This window comes from Schistocerca americana, chromosome 5 (genome assembly GCF_021461395.2).
Source record: "Schistocerca americana isolate TAMUIC-IGC-003095 chromosome 5, iqSchAmer2.1, whole genome shotgun sequence".
Taxonomy (NCBI): domain Eukaryota; kingdom Metazoa; phylum Arthropoda; class Insecta; order Orthoptera; family Acrididae; genus Schistocerca; species Schistocerca americana.
Window position 1 is genome coordinate 326621318 of NC_060123.1, and position 24459 is coordinate 326645776.

General features: G+C 38.3%; 1 protein-coding gene across 2 annotated transcripts in view; it reads left to right on the top strand.

The window, feature by feature from the left end:
* The window catches only part of LOC124615982, a 123083-nt gene that overhangs the window by 7000 nt on the left and 91624 nt on the right, over positions 1–24459 (top strand). For both annotated transcript variants that reach the window (XM_047144188.1, XM_047144186.1), the window contains exon 3: positions 13319–13527. In XM_047144188.1, coding sequence (XP_047000144.1) covers positions 13319–13527 — 209 coding nt within the window. The remainder of the gene's footprint in view (positions 1–13318; positions 13528–24459) is intronic.

The window sequence follows — 24459 nt, forward strand, 5'->3', positions numbered from 1 at the left end:
GCGGCAAGTAAACCGAGAACTATTTATGCAAACAGTTACTTTTTTCATATTAGTAATAGAAGTACTAAAGAATTTATAAACGCACAAAAACAGAAAATTTATCACAGCATACATCAGTCTTGCCATCTGAATTAGTTCTTCAAGAACTTACTTTCTTATTAGTAAATATTTAGCTTTGCATCCACAATTAAGAAGAAATTACAGTGTTACTATGTGTATTTTACATAGTGTAGGGCACTTTGATCTGCAGTGCAATAAATACACCTACAATAATGAAAGATCAAAAATTTTTTAATGTGATTTTGGTTCATTTTTGGTGGAATGACCCAGGCAGCAGTATCATCACTAAGCGCTATCAAAACTTTGTCTGATTTTAGTTTGCTAATGTTTTCATGTTGTTAGTGACACAAGCCATTTCCTGATCATTTTTCAAGGCTCGTATGTCTACCATGTTAATGGTTTTAGTAGTTATTGGTATATTATCACATTGTTAACTAATACTACTTCCCTGCCATGTTTTCCCATGTCTTTTACCCCTGTACCATTAGGATATCTCTGACTTTTCTTTCCTCTTGGAATCCATAAAAGAACTTACTTGATACATTTACCATTCATTATTGTAGGTATATTTCTTGCAGTGCAGCTTAAAGTGTCCTACACCATATAAAATACACATAGTAACACTGTAATTTCTTCATAATTGTGGATGGAAAGCAAAGTGTTTACTAATAAGAAAGTAAGTTCTTGAAGAACTAATTCAGATGGCAAGACTGATGTATGTTGTGATAAATTTTCTGTATTTGTGCTTTTATAAATTCTTTAGTATGTCTATCATTAATACATAAAATTTAACTATTGTGTTGTAGTGCAAACATACCTTTTAATACAATAAAAAATGCAAGTTTTATTATCCTGTTCCATCAAAGTAAAGCAAATAAGTTTATATTATCATTTTCACACACACACACACACACACACACACACACACACACACACACACACACACACACACACATCGTACCAGCTGTACACACAACGCTGGGTTAGCAGATGGACTGGGGTAACAGGTTGTGTCAGGTCGGATGGGCAGAGGGATAGAGAGAGAAAACAGGAGGGGGGGTTGGGGAGTGGTAGCTGATGGCTCAGAGGGAGGTAGCTGTTGTGTGGTATAAGAACATGGGAGATGTAGACACAGGATGTGAAAGAGTGGAAGACTGATGGGTTAAGAGTGTGAGTGTTTTGGGTTAGTAGGGAATTTTTGGTTTAGTAGAGATGAGGTGGTAAGGATTACAGGAGTGAAGGATAACTCCCATCTGTTTGTGCCAGGAAAACTGGTCCTGGAGCAAAGATCCAGATGGCTTGGATTGTGAAGCAGCCTTTGACCATTAGCATGTTCTGTTCTGCAATTGGGTGTTCCATTCTGTTCTTGGGCACAGTTTGGCAGGGGCCATTCATTCATGTAGACAGCTGGGTGGTGGTCATGCTTACATAAAATGCTGTTCGGAAATTGCATCACAGATCGTATATGACATGGGCTTCTTTCACAGGTGTCCCTGCTTCTGATGGTGCATGATAAGCCTGTGACAAGACTGGAGGAGGATGTGCTGGGTAGATGAATCAGGCAGGTCTTTCATCTTACTCTTCCTCAGGAATATGTCCCTGTGGCAAGGGATTGGGAGTGGGAGTGGCGTAGGGATATGCTAGGATGCTGTGTTTGGTGGGCAGCAGAATATGACTTTAAGGAGGGGTGGGAAGGAACATGTGTAGAATATCCCTCGTTTCTGGGAATTATGGTAGATTGTCGAAGCCCTGGCAAAAGACATGGTGCAGTTGCTACAGTCTGGAGTGATTTTTGCTGCTCGTTCTTGGAGATGATGGGATGATTAGGAGTGTGAGGACATGGCACAGAATAATCCCTATGATGTCTAGGTTTGGGGGGTGTTACCTATCTATAAAGGCCTTTGAGAGACCTTGAGCATACTGGATAAGGGACTTCTTGTCACTGTACATATGCCATCCATGGGTGGCCTGGCTAAAAGACAGAAAGTTTATGGTGTGGAAGGGGTAACAGCTGACAAAATTCAGGTGTTGTTGGTGGTTGATGGGTTTGAGCAAAATACACCACTGAGCATAACATGTTCAAGTTAGACTGATTGACAACCTGTGCCATCTGGATCTTTTACCCAGCACCAGCTTTTCTGTAATACTCCGAATGGACTTATCCTTCCAACATCCTTTGCTTCTGTAATTCTCCTGGCCTCAATCTCTGCTAACCCACTGCACCCACACCCTCTATCCAACAGTCTCCCTCTCCTCTGGATGAGGTGATACCCTTCTCCTCCCAGAATCGTTATTGCTACAATATTACCTATACTATGCAGGAGCTTAGATCATTCTCTCATTTCATCCCAATCTTCTGCCACAGGGCTGGATGATATTCATATTCAGATGTTGCAGCACCTTTCTCTTACAGGGCAAGTGCTTTCTCCTTCATACATACAAATGCATTTGAGTATATTGTATGTTTCCCAGATGCAGCTGTGAAGCCATTGTCATACCCATACCTAAGCCCAGTGAGGAAAAAACTTTCCTTCTAGCTACGCTGCCCCATTTCTCTCACCAGCTGTGTTTGCAAGGTGGTGGAATGTGAGATTCATGCCCAGCTGGTATGGAGGCTTGAGTCTTACAAATGTGGGTGTCGGGCATGCTGTACTGCAATGGATCATCTTGTCGCTTTGTAAACCTATGTCTTGAACAGTTTTCTGCCGAAATACCAGACGGTAACCCTGTTTTTTGATTTGGAGAAAGCCTGAGACGCCTGCTGGAAGACTGGTATCCTCCATGCTCTCTACATTTGTGGCCTCTGAGGCCACCTGCCCAGTTTCCTTCAGGAGTTTTTAAAAGACAGAGTTTTCAAGTTATGTGTGGGTTCCACCGTGTCAGACACCTTTATCCTAGAAAATGGGGTGCCTCAGGCTCGTCCTGAGCGTTGTCCTCAATGAGGTGCCTCAGGCTCGTCCTGAGCGTTGTCCTCAATGAGGTGCCTCAGGCTCGTCCTGAGTGTTGTCCTCTTTGCTATCACCTTTAACCCTGTCACCCACCGGGCATCTCTGGCTACCTTCTGGTTGTGATTTTGTGATTAGTTGCAGTTCTCCATGGACTTGTGTCCTTGAGTGGCATCTTTAGTGATGTCTTGATTGCCTTTACTCGTGGATCATTGACACTGGCTTTTGCTCTTCTGCCTACAAACCTGTTTGTGCGAATTTCTGGCGGTGCAACGGGGTTTTTCCACCGTCCGTGCATCTTGGGCTTGTTGCTCTTCCGCACTAAAACTATAAAATTTCTGGACCTCATACTTGATAGCAAACTTGCTTCGCCCTCCCACTTGTCTTACCTGGCCCCCTACTATACCTGGTCCCTCAGTGTCCTAAGCAGTACTTCCTAGGGAGCAGATTGGACAACCTTCATCTGTTTGTACTTATCCCTTGTCTGTTCGAAAGCAGACTATGAGTGTTTTGTTTATGCAGATGCATGCCATCCATCTTATGCCATCTAAGTACAATCCACCATTGTGACATCGTTTGGCCACTGGTGCCTTTTACACGAGCCCGGTTGAGAGTCTGTGCAAAAGCTGCTGGACTACCACTGACATAAGGATGTGATGTTGTCCTCAGCGGATACACATGCTGTTTTTTCTGCTATGCTTGGCCATCCACGCTATGCCTCGTTCTTCGTGACTGCCCGTATGGGGCGTGTCTCTCTTCTCTGTTACCTCTCGGAGTTCGCTTTCAGCTATTGCTCAGGCAGCTAAACTTCGCACTACCTGCCATGTTCCTGATAGGTGTGAACCCTTCACCACATTGGCTTTGTGTGGCAGCTCATGTTCACTTGGACTTCATTTGCTTCCTAAGGAGAAGACTACTCCAGATTCAATCTTTACATGAAACATAGTGTTAGTACCTCTGTGTACACTGATGACTCTTGGACTGACTGTGTGTCAGGTATGCCTTCAACATTGGCCCCATCCATTTGTGGTATTGGCTTCCAGAAAACAGCTCAGTATTTACTGCAGACCTATTTGCCCTTTATCAGGCCACACAGTACATCCGTCGACACAGGCTTTTCAATTGTGTTATCTGCTCCAATTCTCTCAGTGCACTTCAGAGCCTCTGTATGCTGTAAACAGCCCATTCCTTAGTGCAGCAAGTACAAGAATGCTTCCACTTGCTCACTCTTGAGGGAGCCACTGTAACGTTTATATAGGTCCCAGGTCACATTGGTCTGATGTGAAACAAGGTTGCTGATGCTGCTGCCAAGACTGCAGTCCTCTTACCTTGGCCTGCTAGTTCTTCTATTCCTTCCAATGATCTCTCTGTTGCCATTAGTCAGCAGGTGGTGTCACTTTGGCATCACCACTGGTGTCCTCTTCATGGGAACAAGCTCCATGGAATTAAACCTCTCCCAGCTGCTTGGCCGACTTACTCGTGGGGCCTCTCACTGTGAGGAGATTATTTTAACTAGGTTGTGTATCAAGCACTGTCGTTTTAGCCATTGCCATGTGTTAAGTGATGTTCCCCCACCACTTCGTGCTCATTGTCACCATTGTTTGATGGTTTGCCATTTCCGGACCAAATGCCTTTTTTTAGCCACTTATGTTCTAATGTATGTTTGCTGTCTGAGTTATTGGCTGTTTTAGTGAACAATGTGCGGGCTGTCAACTGCGTTTTACTTTTTATCTGTCACGACAACATGGCAAAGGACATTTACTCTTTAGTTCGGGACCTCCGCTGCCTATATGGCGTATTTTGTAGACCTTTCTCCAAGTCGTTATTCTTAGCTCTTTTCTTCCAGTGATCAGGCTTAATGTGTAGTATTTTTTAACTCCTTTTTTTGTCCTAGTGTTCTGAGGTTCTCACATGAGTACGTATGACCTTAGTTGTTTTTGCACCCTAAAAAGCAAGTTCCATGCCAACCAGCATGGATTTTGAAAACACTGATCATGTGAAACCTAATGTGCATTTTTTCACTTGACGTACTGAAAGCATTAGAAAAAGGCAGTCACATAGATGCAGTATTTCTTGATTTCCAAAAAGTGATGATATGGTTATCAAGTGAAATTTTTGACTGGCTTGAGGACTATTTGGTAAGGAGGACGTAGCATGTTATCGTGGGTGGAGAGTTATCATGAGATGTAGAAGTAACTTCGGGTGTGCCCCTTGCAGTCTTTGTTGTTATCAATGATCTTGCAAACAATATTAATAGTAACCTCAGACTTTTTGTAGGTAAACATTTATCTGTAATCAAGTACTGTCTGAAAGAAGCTGCACAACAATTCAGTCAAATCTTGATAAGATTTCAAAGTGGTGCATAGATTGACAACTTGCTTTAGGTGTTCAGAAATGTAAAATGTTGCACTTCAGAAAAGAAAAGAAAAAAAACATAGTAGCCTATGACTATAATATCAGTGAGCCACAGTTGGAATCCACCAAGTCATATAAATACCTAGATTAATACTTTGTAGGAATATGAAATGGAATGATCGGATGAAATCAGTTGTGGGTAAAGCAGGTATATTGGTAGAACACTGGGGAAGTGCAATTAGTCTGCACAGGAGATTGCTTGAAAATCACTCATGCGACCAGTTAGATTAGATTAGATTCAGTTTTTGTTCCATAGACTCAAAACTGAGAAGATTCTTGTGGGTGTGGAACAAGTCAAAAGTATAACATAAGAAACATAAAGCATTTGAATATAATACTCACTACCCAGATCATTTGTCGGGAGATTGTCAAAATAGCTGAATACATTACAGTAAACTGGAACTGTCAATATTTACAGAATTAATATTTACAGAATTATTACAGCGTCAGAATCAAACGTATGCTTTAATAAATTTATTATACACAAAATACCTAATTTTGTGTGTTGTGACCAAGTCTGCCAAAACTGAAATCTAACAGACATCTTTACTTAAGCTGGTCTAACACCCCATTAAGATATTAATCTATGGAGGAGGAGGATTTGGCCTACCAAAAAGACTTTTAGACTATGTTTAAACTGTGATTTATCTGAAACTAAGTTTTTAACGGTTGATGGCAATTTATTGAAAATGTATATTCCTGAACATTGGACCTCTTTTTGAACCACTAGAATATTGCACTCGTACCAGATAGAACTAACAGATGATATTATTGAATGTATACAGAGAAGGGTAGCAGGAATGGCCACATGTTTGGTTGACCTATAGGAGAGAGTCACAGTGATGCTGAAGAAAATGATCTGGCATACTCTTGAAGATAGACGTAACTATCCCGAGAATATCTACTAACAAAGTTTCAAGAATTGACATTAAAACTATGAGTCTAGGAATATTCCACAACCTCTTACGTATCACTCACATAGGGACCTCGTGAACAAGATTAGAATAATTACTGCAAGCATTCTTCCCACACTCCATACATGAATGGAACGGGAAGGAATCCTTATAACAGGTACAGTGGAACATACCCTGTGCCACGCACTTTGTGTTGGTTTGCAGGGTATGGAGATAGCGGTAGAGGTAGAGGTGTGAGTGGGAGCATTGTCGTGATGAAATTTCCACGAATAGTTTTGGCACAATTCTGGTCCTTTTTTTTTCTGGATTGATTCACATAAACAGCACTTAACTTCTAGGTAGTATTCCTTATTGGCTGTACGACCATGAGGGAGGAGTTCATGATACGCTAACCCATTGTAATCAAAGGAAACAGTGAGAAGAACCTTCACATGTGGTTGAACTTATCGAATTTTCTTTTTTTGTGGCCCGTCAGTCAGTTTCCATTGGGACAATTGCGCCTTTGTTTCTACATCATACTCGTATAACCATGTTTTGTTACCTGTTATAACCTTCCTTCTGGATCATTGTTGACTTCATTCAGCAATTCTTGAGCAATGTCTATGTGGAGTCAATTTTTGATCAAAATTCAACAGTCTTGGAATAAACTTCGCTGCTACGAGTTTCATGCCCAAAACATCCAAAAAAATTGCTTGACATAAACCAGAGACTATGTCAACATCATAAGCAAATTCTCTGGTGGTGATGCGGTGATTTTCCAGAACCACTTTCTTAACTTCTTCCAAATAGTCATCAGTAGTTGATATGTTAGGGTGTCAAGGGTGGTTGTTGTCTTCAAAGTCTTCTCGATCCTCTTTCAATGTTTATACCATTTGTAAACTCTTGTATTACTCATAGTAGATTTGCAAAAACCACAGTCAACATTTCAAATGCAATGCTGCACTGTTTCCCATTTTTGAAGCAAAATTCAATGCAAATTCTTTGATCCATCTTTTTTGAAAGTCAGAATTCACTGAGCACTCGAAAACACTAATAACCTTGTTGACTGTCAACAGTAAACTTAATATTCAGAACAGCTGAAAATGCAAACATAAAGATGTATAAAGCCTGCAAAATTAAAATTCTCCTTGTTGTAATTCCTTGAGGCTTATGCTTGTCTAGCCGTAACCACTTCTCTTTGGATGCGTGTAGATTCACTGTTTCTGTATCACAGTCTGCTGCTTTCTTGAAATCTAAGAAGACAGATGTATTCATATTACTGATGATAAATGGCTTTATTTTCTGTATGTTTGTCCTTTACATCTTCTGTAACTATACATTTGGTATCTTAAGAATAAACATTCTGTCCAACTGTGGTGTAGTTTTGTGATCAGTAATGATACTTACGTCTTGTACTGGAAATGCTTTCACAGCAATACTTTTATTACTTGAACTAATGTATTCATTCCTTCCACTTTGCAGCTTTTTCCTCATTGCTTCCACAGTACCTTCTCTTGTAAGTCGTCATTCCTTTCCACTCAAACTATTACAAACATCTGCTGCCTCCACCATTTTATCTAAGACTGAGGAATAAGCATGCGGATCATAAGGCTTTAGTATGTTAACAGTAGTGGCTGTTAATCCATATGCCATGTGTTGATTGCATGTGTTACTACATTTTCATTCATGGCAGTTTGAGCCTTTTATGTGGTATTGGGCTTGGCATGTAGATCCCATTTCACACAAAACTTCAAAATTCCTTATTATGGCAGATTATATTATATTCAGTTTTTGTTTCTTAGACCGAAAATGAGATGATTCTTGTTGGTGTGGACCCAGTCAGAATATATGACGTAAAAAACATAGAACATTTGAATATAATACTCACTTCCCTGATCACCCAGTCAGAATATATGACGTAAAAAACATAGAACATTTGAATATAATACTCGCTTCCCTGATCACTTGTCAGGGTGTATCAAGATATGTGAATACATTACAGTAAACTGTAACTGTTAATATTTACAGAATTAATACACTGTCTGAATAAATTTTATCATATACACAAAATGTGTAATCGTGAATGTTGTGACAAAATACTGTCAACACTGAAATCTAACAGACATTTTTACTTAAGTTGGTCTAGCATTCCCTGTTAAGATATTCACCTATAGAGTAGTAGTAGTCACCTATCAAAAAAATTTTCAAACTCTGTTTAAACTGTGCTTTATCTGAAAGCAAGCTTTTAATGGTTGCATGGCAGTTTATTGAAAATGTGTGTTCCTGAATATTGCACCTCTTTTTGACTAAGGTAAGTGATTTTAGGTCTTTATGTAGAGTGTTCTTATTCCTAATATTGATACTTAGTAGTGACACATTGGTTGGAAAGAGAGAGATTATTTTCAACAAATTTAATTAAGGAATGAATATACTGAGAAGCAGTGGTTGGAATACCCAGTTCGTTGGACAGGTTTCTACATAGGTTCTTGAATTTACCCCAAAAGTTAATCTTATTACATGTTTTTGTTCTTTCATTTCAAGTCTTCAGCTGGCACCCCCTCTCAGCTTGGTGCCCCAAGTGGCAGCTTGTGTTGCTAGAGCCTTAAACCACCCTTGATTCTACATGCTTTGCAATTCAGGATCGTAAGTCCTCTATCATCCGCAGAAGCCATCTTCTTCATTTCTTTGGTAATGTGTCACCATTGTATAGCTGTTTATAGCCCATACAGATGAGACAATGTTCTGAATCAAATACACTTAGCTTCTTCTCACAATATGAATGCAGATCCAGCCTTTCTCCACCAAAGCAGTTCCAGCCTTTCTCCACCAAAGTAGTTGAGAGTGTGGTAACAAAGATATGTAGTTGTTTTGAAGATAGAGATATCTGTGCAACACTTTTGCACCTAAGGAAAGAATATGGAATGACCTCCCATGATATCGTTAAAAAACAACACTCCTCTAGAGAGGGAAAGACAATGTTCTGTCCTAATGCAGTCTACTTAACAATAAAAAAGAATTAGTGAAGATAAATAATCAGAAGAAGTCAAAATGTCTTCCATTGCACCTCAGAGATTTGTTTTTGGACATTTCCTTCCCCTTGTTTAGACAAATGTTTTACCCAAAGTTGTGACATATGATGCAGTCTGATACGCAGATAACATAACACTCATCACTTGTGAAACTAACTTTGAAAATGTGCAACACAGCATGGTGGTAACGGTGGAGAGATGTACTGACTGGTTTGAGGCAAATTTACTCCAGAAAAATGATGCTAAAACTGAAGACATTGCGTACAGTCTGAATGCTTCGTCATAATAAAAAGCAAAATTTAGGATTTTGCATAGACCAAAAGCTCAGCTGGGGAATCCACACAGGGAAATGCTGAAGTGCAGTGTCTACTCCCACATGAGTTATGGAATACTAATATGTGGTTATTGGATAATTCTGTGGGCTCTAATTAGTGTTTAAATAGCAAAAGAAAGCTATCAGTTGCACTGCAGTACTTAGCTGAAGTATACACGAGAATGCCAGCACAGTGTCCAAATAAATTTAAAGGTAGTATCGTGAAATGGATAAAAAGTAAATGATTTCACTCTCAGAAAGAATTCCTGGAGTGTGTGACAAATGACCTACATTTCTTATGAGAATGAACTATAAATAAACTACAGACCTTATGTTATGGTCATACATGTATGTCATGCTGTTTACTACTTTATTACTGTCTTGTTGTCATTTGTCTCTTTAATTACTTATTATTTTTGCACTCACCTAACTATGTAAAGCATTTATCTCGGAATTGTTAGCTAGTTTCATGTTCCATGGATATTTTGCACGATAAATCATGATCTAGAACAAGTTATTTTACATACACACCACAACTTAATTTTGAAATATGGCTACACGCTGAATATTTACAGATACATATTTTTTTTATCTACGGACATAGTTAGTAATTCCTACCCACTGTTTTTTACACATTACAGTAATAGAAATTATTCTACAGAATAGGAGTTGTCAAGGAGAAACTTTTTTAGTTTGTTTCCAACTTTTACTTTGCTGTCTGTCACACAGTTCATGGTTAAGTTACCAAATTTTTGTTGCAGCATTGTGCACCCCTTTTGGGCTTAAGGTTGTCTTTATGCGGAGTAGTGAATGTCATTTTTCCTTCTGGTATTGTAATTCTGTACCTCACTGTTCTGTTTGAACTGCAGAGTATTAATTACGACAAACTTCATGAGGGAATATACTGTGAAGCCATAGTCAAAATGTCCAGTTCCTTAAACCCATGTTTACAAGATGATCATGGGTGTGCACCACATATTACTCCTAAACACATTTTTCTGCAATGAAGACTTTTGTTTTTAAAGATGGAGTTGCCCAGACATTATTTCATATGACATTATTAAAAGGAAATATTTCAACTTAACTGATTCTCTCCCCAAGATTTGCAGTGAATCTAATTGCAAATGTGGCTAAACTAAGTTGTTTTAGCAGTTCCAAAATGTGCTTTTTCCAGTTTTCAGGTTTCCACTTTATTTATTATTTTGTCACAATGTGTTACAATTCACCCCTAGATGTGCAGAACTGAATTTGTTGTGTATTTTTCAAATTGAGGGTGAGACCATTCACAGAAAACCAGTCAATGATACTTTTAAGAACATTGTTGACTATTCCTTTTGTTTTTGTATGTGTTCTCGTATTGATTACAATACTAGTTTCATCTGCAAAGAGATTAATTCTGCTTGTCATGTATTATAAGAAAGATCATTACATATGTGAGGAACAATAGTGGATCTGAGATTTGAACCTTGGGGAACCCCATACGTGATTTCTCCCTAGTTGGAATTATGTCCTAGAATAAATTGGTTGAATTACTAAGTACAACTTTCTACATTTTTTCGGTTAGATATGACATTGTCCATTGGTTTGCTACACCATCAATCCTATAAAACTTCAGTTTATTTTGGAGAATACTGTGATTTGCAGAGTCAAATGCCTTAGGTTGCAGAAAATACCAGTCGCACTATTTTATTATTTAATACTTGTAAAATTTGGTGAGTGAAAGTGTAAAGGGCATTCTCAGCAAAACAACTCTTCTGAAATCCATACTGTTATTTGCTGAGAATATTATTGTTGCTCTGGTGAGGTACTATTTTAGAATACTTCGCCGCCTTAAAAATTTTAGAAAATGACATCAGCAGTTAAACAGGTGGATAGTTATTGACATATCTCTTTATCACCTTTGTCTCTCTGGAAAAATGTCTTACGTTAGTGATGCTTTTATGTATTTTAGCTAACACAGGGCTTATGAAATGAGAACAAATCTTTAGTACTCTATTGGAAACATCATCAGATTCAGATGAGCTTTTATTTTTGAGGGAATGTATAATTTTCATACTTTCATAAGGATGGAATTCTATGAGTTGTTTCCCCCCCCCCCCCCCCCCCCCCCACAACATACTGCTGTGATTTTTCTGTTAACTGTGTGTCCCTCAACTTTTGACTATTTAAGAAATCCATATTAAATATGTTTGCTACCTGTGACTCATCATTTGTTGCCATTTCATTCAGTTCAACAGTGATGTTATCCTGTTCTGTGTGTGGTTGTCCTGTCTCTCATTTAACTACATCCCATATAGCTTTAAATGTGTTGTCAGGATTACTGATTTCTGACATAATGTGCATGTTCCTTGAGTTTTTAATAACTTTTCTTAGTGATATTGAGTAGTTTTTGGTGTATGCAAGTACTGCAGGTCCTCTACTTTGTCTTACCACCAGATATATTTATCTTTTTCATTCACAAGAGACGTTAATCCCTCTAGCAACCAATGTTTTTTTACATGGTTGTTTAATGTCCTTTCTGATTAACTTTTGTGGAAAACCTTGTAAGAGATAGCAACACATTACCCAAGAGTATCTACAATGTGATAGCTCAGGTAAGGATCAGTTTGGGAAGTATGTCCCAAATTTTTAATTATGCTGATTTGTATGAGGCAAAACTATTTTCTGAATTGTATCCATCAGTCTGTGGATTAAACAAATAATAGTTGATTCTGTTCTATACTTCTGATAATTTATGGGCTGTGAAATTTTGTATTTTGCTTGTATTTTGTGACAATAATTAAAATTGTTGGGTTTCATTTCAAAGTATAATCACAGTGTAAAATATAGCCAGTGTAAGTTCATTGTTCTTCACCAGCTTCTAATCTGCCAACACTAAAGTTTCTTCAGCGATTTTGGTATGCAGATATGTACATAATTTCTAAATCTTGTAGCAACAGGCGTCTCTCAGTTGAAACTTTCTGGCAGATTAAAGCTGTGTGCTGGACCAAGACTCAACCTCTTGCCTTTCGCAGGCAAGTGCTCTACCAATTGATGTACCCAAGCATGACTCATGACCCGTCCTCACAGCTTTAATTCCACCAGTACCTCGTCTCCTACCTTCCAAACTTCATAGAAGCTCTTCTGCAGAACTTGCAGAACTAGCACTCCTGGAGGAAAGGATATTGCAGAGACATGGCTTAGCCACACTCTGGGGGATGTTTCCAGAATGAGTTCAATCTCGGCCCGGCACACATTTTTAATCTGTGTGGATGTTTCATATCAGTGTACACTCTGCTTCAGAGTAAAAATCTCATTCTGGAAGCTGTGGCTAAACCATGTCTCCGCAATATCCTTTCTTCCAGGAGTGCTAGTTCTGTAAGTTCCGCAGAAGAGCTTCTGTGAAGTTTGGAAGGTAGGAGATGAGGTACTGGTGGGATTAAAGCTGTGAGGATGGATCGTGAGCCGTGCTTGGGTAGCTCAGTTGGTAGAGCACTTGCCAACGAAAGGCAAAGGTCCCGAGTTCGAGTCTCGGTTGGGACACAGTTTTAATCTGCCAGGAAGTTTCATATCAGCACACACTCCGCTGCAGAGTGAAAATCTCATTCTGGAATCTCCCAGTTGTCTGTATTGCTCTGTTAAGTCTCTGCACTTAATATAATTATGTCATATTTATTTTTTCAGGAATGTGGATGGAGCTGTAAAAGCTGTGCTGATCAGTCTAATCTACATCTTCATGTTGAAATTGAAAATTTAAAACAACGCCTTCTAGAACGAGAGCATCATATAGTTACCATGGAAACAAACTTTTTAGCTGAGGCAGAAAAGTTTCCAAATGGAGAGTATGCCGCTCTTACCGAGGAACTTCTAATGTGGCAAGATAAATATTCAAGGTAATTCAGAACTGGAAGCTAATTTTTCCTCACAGTTGTACATAGACAGAAGTCCAAAACCATCATCATTTCAGTGTTTCTCTCTCTTTTCATGGGTGCTGGGGGATAGAGTGTACAGCACAGATGACTGCAGGCTTAGAAACTTTAGGGCAGGGTTAGTAGTATGTGAATGTTATATCTTTTGGCAAGAATGGTTCAGAGGGTGATAGAAGCCAACATTGAATGATAAATTTTGGAGAGGTCATTGGTGTAAGTTTTGAGGGACTTAATGTTGGAGCAGATCCGTTTACCATAGATGATAAAGCATTCGTCACATGGGACATGTTTCTCATCACAGTGCATGCCAAATGTGGTGTCTGCCATGGTTGTTAGACGCTCTGAAATGACTTGCTACATCTCACAAAATGTGCTCTTCGTCGTAATTTGTGACTGCAGCACATTCCACCGGCAGGTGTCAGCTGCATCCACCAAACTAATCACACAGCTTCCTTATGAAAATGGGCATGCTTTAAATAGTTGCATTAACTCTGTTAGCAATAGTCAAATTAACAGTGGAGAAAATGCAAAAGGAGGTTCTGGACTCATCGATGGCTTGAACAGCAAATTGTTGATAGAGGTTACGCTACATACAGTGCCCAACAATCTAAGATACATGCTAGTAGAAGTTAGTCATTAACTCAGTTAGTTTTCCATCACATTTTTGATGTTAAATTGAATATAATTAAAGTATAATGTCTAATATCAGCTTGCACATTCATAATAGCCATATTCTTAATGTTGCGTTCACTAGCGTAATTCTGAAGCAAAGTATTTCATCACATTGGTTTAAGGATTGAGATTCCTCTTGTAATTTCATTCAATTCATTAAAATGAAAGAGGTTTTTTGCAAGCTAGACACTGTTAATGAAAAACGTACTTGCCACAAGATACAAACATATGGCAGTCCATTAAAACAAGAGCTGGGTATATGTCTTTTACACAAAGTTTCATAGTAGCAGAAAATTCCAGTGTGTGTTTCGTATTTACATTCTGACAGACTGCCAGTCACATAAATATTTCTGGCCACCAGAGAAACTTTCAAGCCATTGGTCCAAGCTACAAGAATTGCAGAAATACATTATGTATAAAAATGACATCAACTATTGCATATAATACTGCTAATAAATTAATAAGGAAATCCCAGAATCTTTTAGGAAATAAAGGGTAGAAAAAAAAAATATTTGGATGTACTACCTAGACTTGAACTTGCTACCGTCCTCTCTATAGTAACTATGCTATCGACTATGCTTTGACTTCAACATGAGAGCAATGCCTAAGTTTTATGGTTTAAAATGTCTAAAGGCTGTAACTACAGATGTCATTATTTGATATTTAACTATGACAAATTGTACTAAAAAGGCACACTTTCATTAATCATCATTGTGCTGTAGTGCTGACACAGTGTACTTTCATAGTATCCAACTTACAACATGAGAAGCATCAAGTACGAGAAGCCTTTAGCTACCAATACATAATTTCATATGATTTTATTATAACAAGTCCTCAGTATGGTGCTTTGAAATGGCTTATTTATGTTCATACAACATACACTACAATATAAAAATTGATGACATATGAGTTCAACTTCTACAACTTAATACAGTGTGGTGTCTCCTCAGTTCTGTTTGTGATGTAAAACCAACACTGCATCTCATTGACCATTTTTCCTCTCCATGAGACAAAAATCAGATATGGTGGATTCTTCCTTCCACACTTCTCAGTGTATTGGAACGTGGAATTCCATACTGTGATGTCACCAGCTGTTCATCCACATCCATGAACACAGGCTAAGTTTTGGACTATAGCTTCAGTGAGATGGACATCAATACCTGGGAAGGTGACTTTGAGTTTGAAGAAGGAAAAGACAAGTACAGTTGTAGGCAGTAGTTACTGTTTCAAAACCCGGAACGGTTCTTCACTGTGAATCCATACCACAGAGACATCAGAGACACTGCTGCTGCACCTGAACCAAGCCAGAGGACACAGTGTGGAAGTTGAGGAGTAGCCCTCAGCAAAGAGCTTGGGAGTAATAATAGACGAAAATCTAAATTGGACAGAGCACGTAACTGCAGTGTGCAAAAAAGCATTGGCATTGCTTCATGCCATACAAAAATATTAAAAAAAACTCTTCCCTTTTGATCTGAAAAAGAAATTGGTATGAACGCTTATACTCCCAATCATTCACTACAGCGATATTATCCTACAAGGTCTCTCAGGAAACTTCGTGATGTCTGGAACTGGTCATGAATGCCTGCATTCGATGTATCTGTGACGTTCGACTTTTTGATCGCATTTCACCAGCAGATGCACAACTGTCCTGGCTACGTGCAGACAAACGCAGAGATTTCCGTACGCGCTGTCTGATTTACTGCCTTATAAATGTACACTGTCCCTCATATCTCTCCTCGTCCTTAATGCTCGTGTCTGACGTGTCTGAACAACATGACAGAAACACACATCCCCATCACAATAAAATCCTCTCTGTTCCACTACATCGCTCAGCCACCTTCTCGAAATACTTAACAGTAGCAGGAACCTGACTCTGGAATAACCCCCCTCGTTATATTAGAGAAATTAAAAGAATGTCTGGCTTCAAAAACAGTTACTGACATATCTATTTAAGTAACAGTAATGCCTTCCTCTGTACATGAATGCACTTACCCCATTACTTCCTTCTTTCCTACTACATCTTGCTCAGTTCCCAGTTTTTTCTTAACTGATGCGGCCTCCTTAAATCTCCCTTCGCCAAAATTTGCTATACCAGTAAACATCTACTTTATACACCAATATATTAATGTACATCTGCACAAATCTTCATTACTAATGCCAATTTTTCTCGTGTTTGCTGTGGTGTCACCGCCAGACACCACACTTGCTAGGTGGTAACCTTTAAATCGGCTGCGGTCCATTAGTATACGCCGGACCCGCGTGTCGCCACTGTCAGTGATTGCAGACCGAGCGCCGCCACACGGCAGGTCTAGAGAGACTTACTAGCACTCGCCCCAGTTGTACAGCCAACGTTCATAGCAATGGTTCACTGACAAATACGCTCTCATTTGCCGAGACGATAGTTAGCATAGCCTTCAGCTACGTCATTTGCTACGACCTAGCAAGGCGCCATTACCAGTGTATAGTGAAATGGAAATTATGTACAGTCAAGAGAGATGTACACCGATTGTGGATTAAAGTTAAGTATTCTACCCGTTACCTCCTGTTTTGCTAGTCTTATTTCTCTGACCTGTTCCAGACCTCCCGCCAGTCTGCGTGTAATTAAACGCGTGCATTTCGGCCTCCTCTAGCAACACGGTGTTGGCACTTCTGCCAACACTTCATTTACCATTACTATTTCATTTTTCTTTTACTGTTGTTGTTATTGCTTTTATCATAATTTTTATGTATAGCAGCTGTTGTAAAAATACTGCCTGTAGTTAGTTACTTTATTAGGTCTTAGTCATTACTCTTTATTCATATTGTCACTTGATAAACCTATTTTTCTTATTCAAACTACTGTCGTTGTGTAACTATGATGTGTAAAATGCTGCATGTGTGGAACACTGGTCTGATCTAAGAGAGGGCCTGATTGCCCTAATCTGATCAGGTTAAATAAATAAATAGCCTATTCCACATGATCCATGAAAAGATTTGTAGAAGACTGTCGGCCTGGTCCCCATAGCCATATACTTCCTGTGGCTATGAAGTTTATGATGATAAAGTCTTTGCATAAAATGTTTTTATTTCACTTGCCGTGTCTCAACAGACACTTGCCAATCATTCCATCGAGCGTCAACATCACTTTAAATACAGATATTCGGATAAATTAGTGGTGGCAGAGCACAGCCTGTTAAAAAAGTATCAGATTTTGTTCGAACATATGAGAAGATTAGTCACACATCAAACTGTTGGGACTCTTTGAACAGAGAAACAATTGCAATTAAACTTTGCTAAAAAAGATTCAGTAGAGACACTGGCTATGTGCTTAGCAATGCAGGTAATCATGCACTTGACAAGAAAAAACCACAGAGGAATACTTCTCACAGTTCACTGCCTGATGTGATGGATGGTGCTGCAAGCAACACTAGATAGTGCAAACAAAATTTATGGACATAGAGGGTGCCACCTCTGTACACACTTTCATGACGTATTCCAGCCAGTCAGATGCCATCCGTTGGGTGTAAAAAAAGGCAGTTCATTCTAGACAGTTTTAAACCCTGACAATGGTGATGGAGGGTATCATCAAAAGCTTGGAATTGTATTAGAATTTGACGCGGCAAGTGAACTGAGAACTTTTTATGCACATCCCTCCTCTGTGTGTGTGTGTGTGTGTGTGTGTGTGTGTAGATCTGCCTTTTTAAGGTGAAGTAGTTTTGGGTATAATGAAGTTGGTTAGTGCAACAATGAAAGAGTTTTTTGGGGAGAGTTCCAGGAGGGCTTTGGAAGCAATAGTTGTTAAAGGCTGGGAGGCCATGTGTATATGGTTTGTTGGTGTAAGAAGAGGTTTTGTCTGTACTGTCAAAGAGAATGAATAGAGTAGTACTAGTCAGAATGTTGTCAGTATATTTTACAGAAGTTGCCTGGAGTGGCTTCTGCTTGTTAAAGTACAGTAATAATTACATAAAACATTATTTACAGATTTAGTTTATAAGTTAATCTTCAGCAATCTAATATTCTTTTTCCATTTGATAATCTTTGAGCATATTTGGAAAATTTCTGTATGTTTTGACAAGAAAACTTACGAACTTCAGACCTGAGCACTGAAATCATTTTCCAAGCACTGCTATTCAACAAGTTACACTTTTTACTGGTTCTTCTTCCATGTTCATTTGTTTGCTTGCTGTCTGTGTAGCAGTCAGTTTTCAGACATTGTCATAGATTTCAGTTCACATATTCAAATGTTCAGTTAACCTACATAAGTGCACACATTGATATAAATAGTGAAAGTCAGAAATATTCATTTTTGTGTTGCAAAAACAAACAATTCTGTGAAAATTTTCCATTCACCGTGATTGTACCTATGTACATTACAGTTTGTTACATTATGTTATGGACTCTGTTACACATTATTACCTGCAGGATGTCACATAGAGTAGGTGGTTAGTTCTTTATATTTTCTGAAGGTTTCTTTAGAAGGCTCTCTCTTGTTAACTTAGCTACCACTCTTACTGCATTTTGTGTGGTCTAAACAGCATGTCTGTATAGACAGCTGGTGCCCCACCTCATATCTCAATACCATACTGAAGATGTAGATGTATCACTCCGAAGTATATACAGGGTGTTACAAAAAGGTACGGCCAAACTTTCAGGAAACATTCCTCACACACAAATAAAGAAAAGATGTTATGTGGACATATGTCCGGAAACGCTTAATTTCCGTGTTAGAGCTCATTTTAATTTCGTCAGTATGTGCTGTACTTCCTCGATTGACCGCCATGATTTCATACGGGATACTCTACCTGTGCTGCTAGAACATGTGCCTTTACAAGTACAACACAACATGTGGCTCATGCACGATGGAGCTCCTGCACTTTTCAGTTGAAGTGTTCGTACGCTTCTCAACAACAGATTCGGTGACCGATGGATTGGTAGAGACGGACCAATTCCATGGCCTCCATGCTCTCCTGACCTCAACCCTCTTGACATTCATTTATGGGGCATTTGAAAGCTCTTGTCTACGCAACCCCGGTACCAAATGTAGAGACTCTTCGTGCTCGTATTGTGGACGGCTGTGATACAATACGCCATTCTCCAGGGCTGCATCAGCGCATCAGGGATTCCATGCGACGGAGGGTGGATGCATGTATCCTCGCTAACGGAGGACATTTTGAACATTTCCTGTAACAAAGTGTTTGAAGTCACGCTGGTACGTTCGGTTGCTGTGTGTTTCCATTCCATGATTAATTTGATTTGAAGAGAAGTAATAAAATGAGTTCTAACATGGAAAGTAAGCGTTTCCGGACACGTGTCCACATAACATATATTTTGTTTCTTTGTGTGTGAGGAATGTTTCCTGAAAGTTTGGCCGTACCTTTTTGTAACACCCTGTATATCTGAAGCTATCATGATCGTTGAAAGCTGAGACCCTTTTCAGTAGATACACATTTGTACTGATTTCGTATAAATATGATCTATGTATTCTTTCCATGACAGGTGTTTGTCAACAATTATACACAAAAATTTGTGTGTGTTTGTGTAGCTAAGGGCCAGTGGATGTGTAAATACAGTTCTATTTATGTTCTGACTATAGCTGAGCATAAATTGCATTGTCACTGTCTTTCTTTTCTCTTTATTTACAAGTAGCTTATTTGCAGTAAGGTAACATGACAGAAAATTACAATTAATGTCACCACTGGTTGTAATAATTTGCAGTTTTGGGGTTCTGTTAAATTGTTAACATATACAAGAAACAGAAAAGGCTCCAATATACTTCCTTGAGGGACACCACATTGAAGTACCTTGTGGAGTGATTTGGTTGTTACCAATTGTTCATTCCTTTTATAAGTTGCTTGACAAGCTATTTTCTCTCTTTCATATAGGAGGTAAGTAGTTGTAAGGCTACCCCCCTCATCCCATATGCTTCAAATTTGTGCAGTAGAATTGTATGATTAACAGTATCAAAGCTTTACTCATATTCAGGAAGGTGCCTGTTACTTTGTCTCCTTCATCTAGCTTGTTTAATATTCCACTGTTAAGAAAAGGGAAGTTGCCACTCACCATATAGCAGAGACACAAATGCAACTGACACACAGTGACAGTCTTTTTGCTGTTGTATCTGCAACTCAGCATCTCCGCTATATGGTGAGTGGCAACTTTCCTTTTCTTAATATTATTTCATTCCATTCTGGATTATCCGTTGTTTAATATTTCATGTATAAAAATTGCTATTGCTGTTACAGTAGATCTTCCTTTTCTAAAACCATGTTGTAGATTGTTAAATAGATTAAGTTTGATGGAAGATGCATCAAATTGATTTAATATTACTTTCTCTTAATAATTTCCCAAGCTCTGAAGTTAATGATATTAGCCTATAGCTTTTATGGCAGTTTTTATTCCCTTCTTATATATGAGTGAGAGTTCAGCGATTTTTGAAAGATCAGGGAATTCTCCATGGCAGAGGGTGATATTATTTAGTTATGTCAGAGGCTTCACTAATTTTTCTCTGTATTACTTTAGCAGCTTGGTGAAATGTCATCCCTGCCACAAGACATTTTAGCTTGAAATTTTGAAATGATTGCTAGGAGATCCCTCTCAGTAATACCTTGGATGAAAAAAGATCAGCTAGTTTCTGTAACATTTAAATTGGATGCCCAGTCATGTGTCTCATTGGTGCCAAGAGTGTGTAATAGTCTTTAATGTTCTTTCACAGTTCAATGATTTCTGGAGGGAAATCCTCAGATTTGTGATTAATAGCTTTGCTTACTTGTTTTACTAAAGGGCATGTTTCATTTAAAGTTTTATTGAATAGTTTATAGAAATTTTTCAGTGTATCATTGACATTTGTGCATTGTAAACTGGTTCCTATATTTCATTGCCTAAGCCTTCTTAAGTTTATTACAATTAAATTTTCTTTTCTACATAAACATATCACTTTTAGTTACATCTACATTCCCAACACCAATTTCCATAGTAAGATCAGATATATCAGATATGTCATTTCCTATGGTGGTTATGTTTATGTTCTCCTTTGTTATGTTTGTGAGAATGTAGTCAGTGCATTTATGTGTTTCTACAGTAATTCTTGTAGGTTCTGAGTTTATGTGATAATAGTTATAACACTGAAGTAAGTCAATATAAGGCAGGTAATTATTGCTATTATTTAAAGAGTCTATGTTGATGTGTCCAATAAATAGCATATTTTTTATACGCTGATGTCTTCTCCAGCAGGTCCTCCAGACAATTGAAAAATTCTTCAATACTGCTTCCAGGTGACCTAGACAGAGCTGCTATTATCGGACTGCTGTTCCCTCATTTTAAATTTATTGCTGCAATATCAAGTACCATTTCTTTACTCAAATCATCAGTACATTTGACTTTTTCACATTCTATATCATTTCTGCTGTCAATGCCTACCCCTCCACCTTTGTGTCCTTCATCAGTACAAGTTTTTGAGTTTGTAATTTCTTAGCCTGTATCCATATGCTCCTTCTTCCTTGCAACCTAATTCACTCGTTATGAAGAAAAGTGGTTTTGATTCATTTAGGTACTTGTCCTAGTGCTCTGTTTATTCATTGTATTCTGAACATTCCAGTACATAATGATTAAATTGCTATGTTTTACTCTAAAAAAGCATCCCTATCATCTTTATGATCGATGATTTTGTGTAAGTCCTCTTTCTCTGCAATAATTTTGTTTATTTTCTCATGTGAAAGTTTCTGGCATCCTGTCTTTGGTGTGTAGACATTTGTCCATTTTACCTATATCTTTTGTTCTATATTCTCCAAACGAAGCACCCATCTGTTTGATTTTGATATTTGTTTTTCGTATCTCCATGTCAATATGCAAATTATATATTAAGTCATGCTTGTGAGGTAGCATTGTAACCATTGTGTTTTGAGTTTTATTAGCTTCTAAGAACTTTTCCAAGCTTGCTAAGCAATTTTGTGCCTCATTCCTTGCGATGTCATTGGCACCAGCTATGCACACGACATGTTTATTTTCATGTTTTATTTTTTCATGCAGGTTAACATCGGTAAAATTTTTCATACTTGCACCTGATTTTACTACTCCTTTTGCTTGGAAGTCTTTGTTATTGTCTTCTAAATTACTTACTAGGTTTCTGCCATAGTTGTCTGTTAAGAAAAGAATGTTGTAATTTTTTTTTTCCAACTGATTCTTGGTTCTGCTGTTACTGTGTCTCGTTGTTTTGTTTGCTCCACCACTGCATTGTTAACGAACATCATTGCCATTGCACTTCATGCTTTCATATTTATCACTAACGGTCATTTCAGTAGTAATTGCGGTCCACCAATTTGGAAGAGTTTGACTATCATCTGTAAATGTACACAATTTTCATAGTGATAATAGTTCACAACACTTCTTAGACACTAGTTTTTTTTGTATTCATATTAGGAACAGCTTGGCTGTCAAGTGAAAGTATACACGATTTTCATAATGGCTCACTCATTAGGATATTAATTGTTAGTTGAAGACTACTCTTACGATCATTTGACTTTCTGATTTGACCCCTACAATTAGTGCACACGCTGCTTTTACCCACATAATTTTTACTCCTTTTTTGCGTGAACGCTACATGTGTCTATACAAGCTGTCATCTGGCGAGGGGGGAAAGTGGACACTCACATTGGTTTTCCACTGTGGACTATCTTTCATAAATTAAAAAGGAGAGTAATATGTATAAAGATTTAAAGGTTAAGGTGCTGAGGCATTTGTAGTGGTTTTTCTGTGATTCATGTTGCTTTTTCTCCCTATACAGTAATCATAAATACTTGTTTCCCCAATGTGAACCACTTCCTGTTCCTGAATGGATGTTTCCACATACAACATGTATAGTAGGTACAGACAGTTGTATACTATGTGCAGAAGCTGTTTTCCTTATGCCGCTGTAGGTAATGGTCTCTTTATCAGCAGACTGCTAAATTATAATTTTTCTTATTTGTTTATCTGCCAATCTTGGCAGTACATCTCTGGATGTAGTGTTCAAACTAACCTTTTGGTTTGTGATTGCTTTACATATTTTTTGAGTTAATAGTGGTGAAATGCTTATCAATGTCATTTCCTATTACCCCTTTGCTTAAAAGTTTAGCAGAAGCTTGTGTGCTCTCATATGTGAATCTTACAAAATAACTGTAGCTTCAGTGTTTATTTCCTTAAGGTGTATAAGTCTACCTAAGTTATATTCTGAATATATTTTGATTAAGTTCCCAGTGATACCAGGTTGAGATTAGTTTCAGAAATACTTCTGGACAGTAGTGTCAGTTATGCTTGGCGGCATTTTAATGGATATTGCCAGGGTCATGAATTAGTTGTTGTTCTTGCGGTGGTGGTCTTCAGTCTGAAGGCTCTCGATGCTACTCTGTCAAGTGCAAGCTTCTTCATCTCTGAATAGCTACTGCTACTCACATCCTTCTGAATCTGCTTGCTGAATTCATCTCTTGGTCTCCCTATGAGCCTATGAGCTTTTTTACTTCCATCCAATACTAAATTGATGATCTGTTGGTGTCTCAGAATGTGTCCTATCAACTGATCACTTCTTCTAGTAAGATTGTGCCACAAATTTCTTTTCTCTCTAACCTGGTTCAGTACCTTATTAGTTGTTACATAATGTGCCCACTTCATCCTCAGCATTCTACTGTAACACCAAATTTCAAAAGCTATTATTCTCTTCTTGCCTATACCTAAACTGTTCGCTGTCCATGTTTCACTACCGTACATGGCTACACTCCATACAAATATTTTAAGAAAAGATTTTCTTACAAACCATATTCAGGATTAACAAATTTCTCTTCTGCAGAAACACTTTCCTTGTCATTGCCAGTCTACGTTTTATATCCTATCTACTTTGGTTATCATCAGTTATTTTGCTGCCCAAATAGCAAAACTCATACACTAATTTCAGAGTCTCATTTCCTAATTTAATTCCCTCAGTATCACCAGGTTTGATTACATTCAATTATCCTTATTTTCCTTTCGTTGATGCTCATCTTATATCCTCCTTTCAAGACTGTGTCCTTTCCATTCAACTGCTCCTTTAAGTCTTTTGCTGTCTCTGAGAGAATTACAATGTCACAAGCAAACCTCAAAGTGTTAATTTTTTCTCCCTGTACTTTCATTCCTTTTCTGAATTTTTCTTTGGTTTCCTTTTCTGTTTGCTCAGTGTCAGATGGAATAAGATTGGAGATAGGCTACAACCCTGTCTTACTCCCTTTTAACCACTGCTTC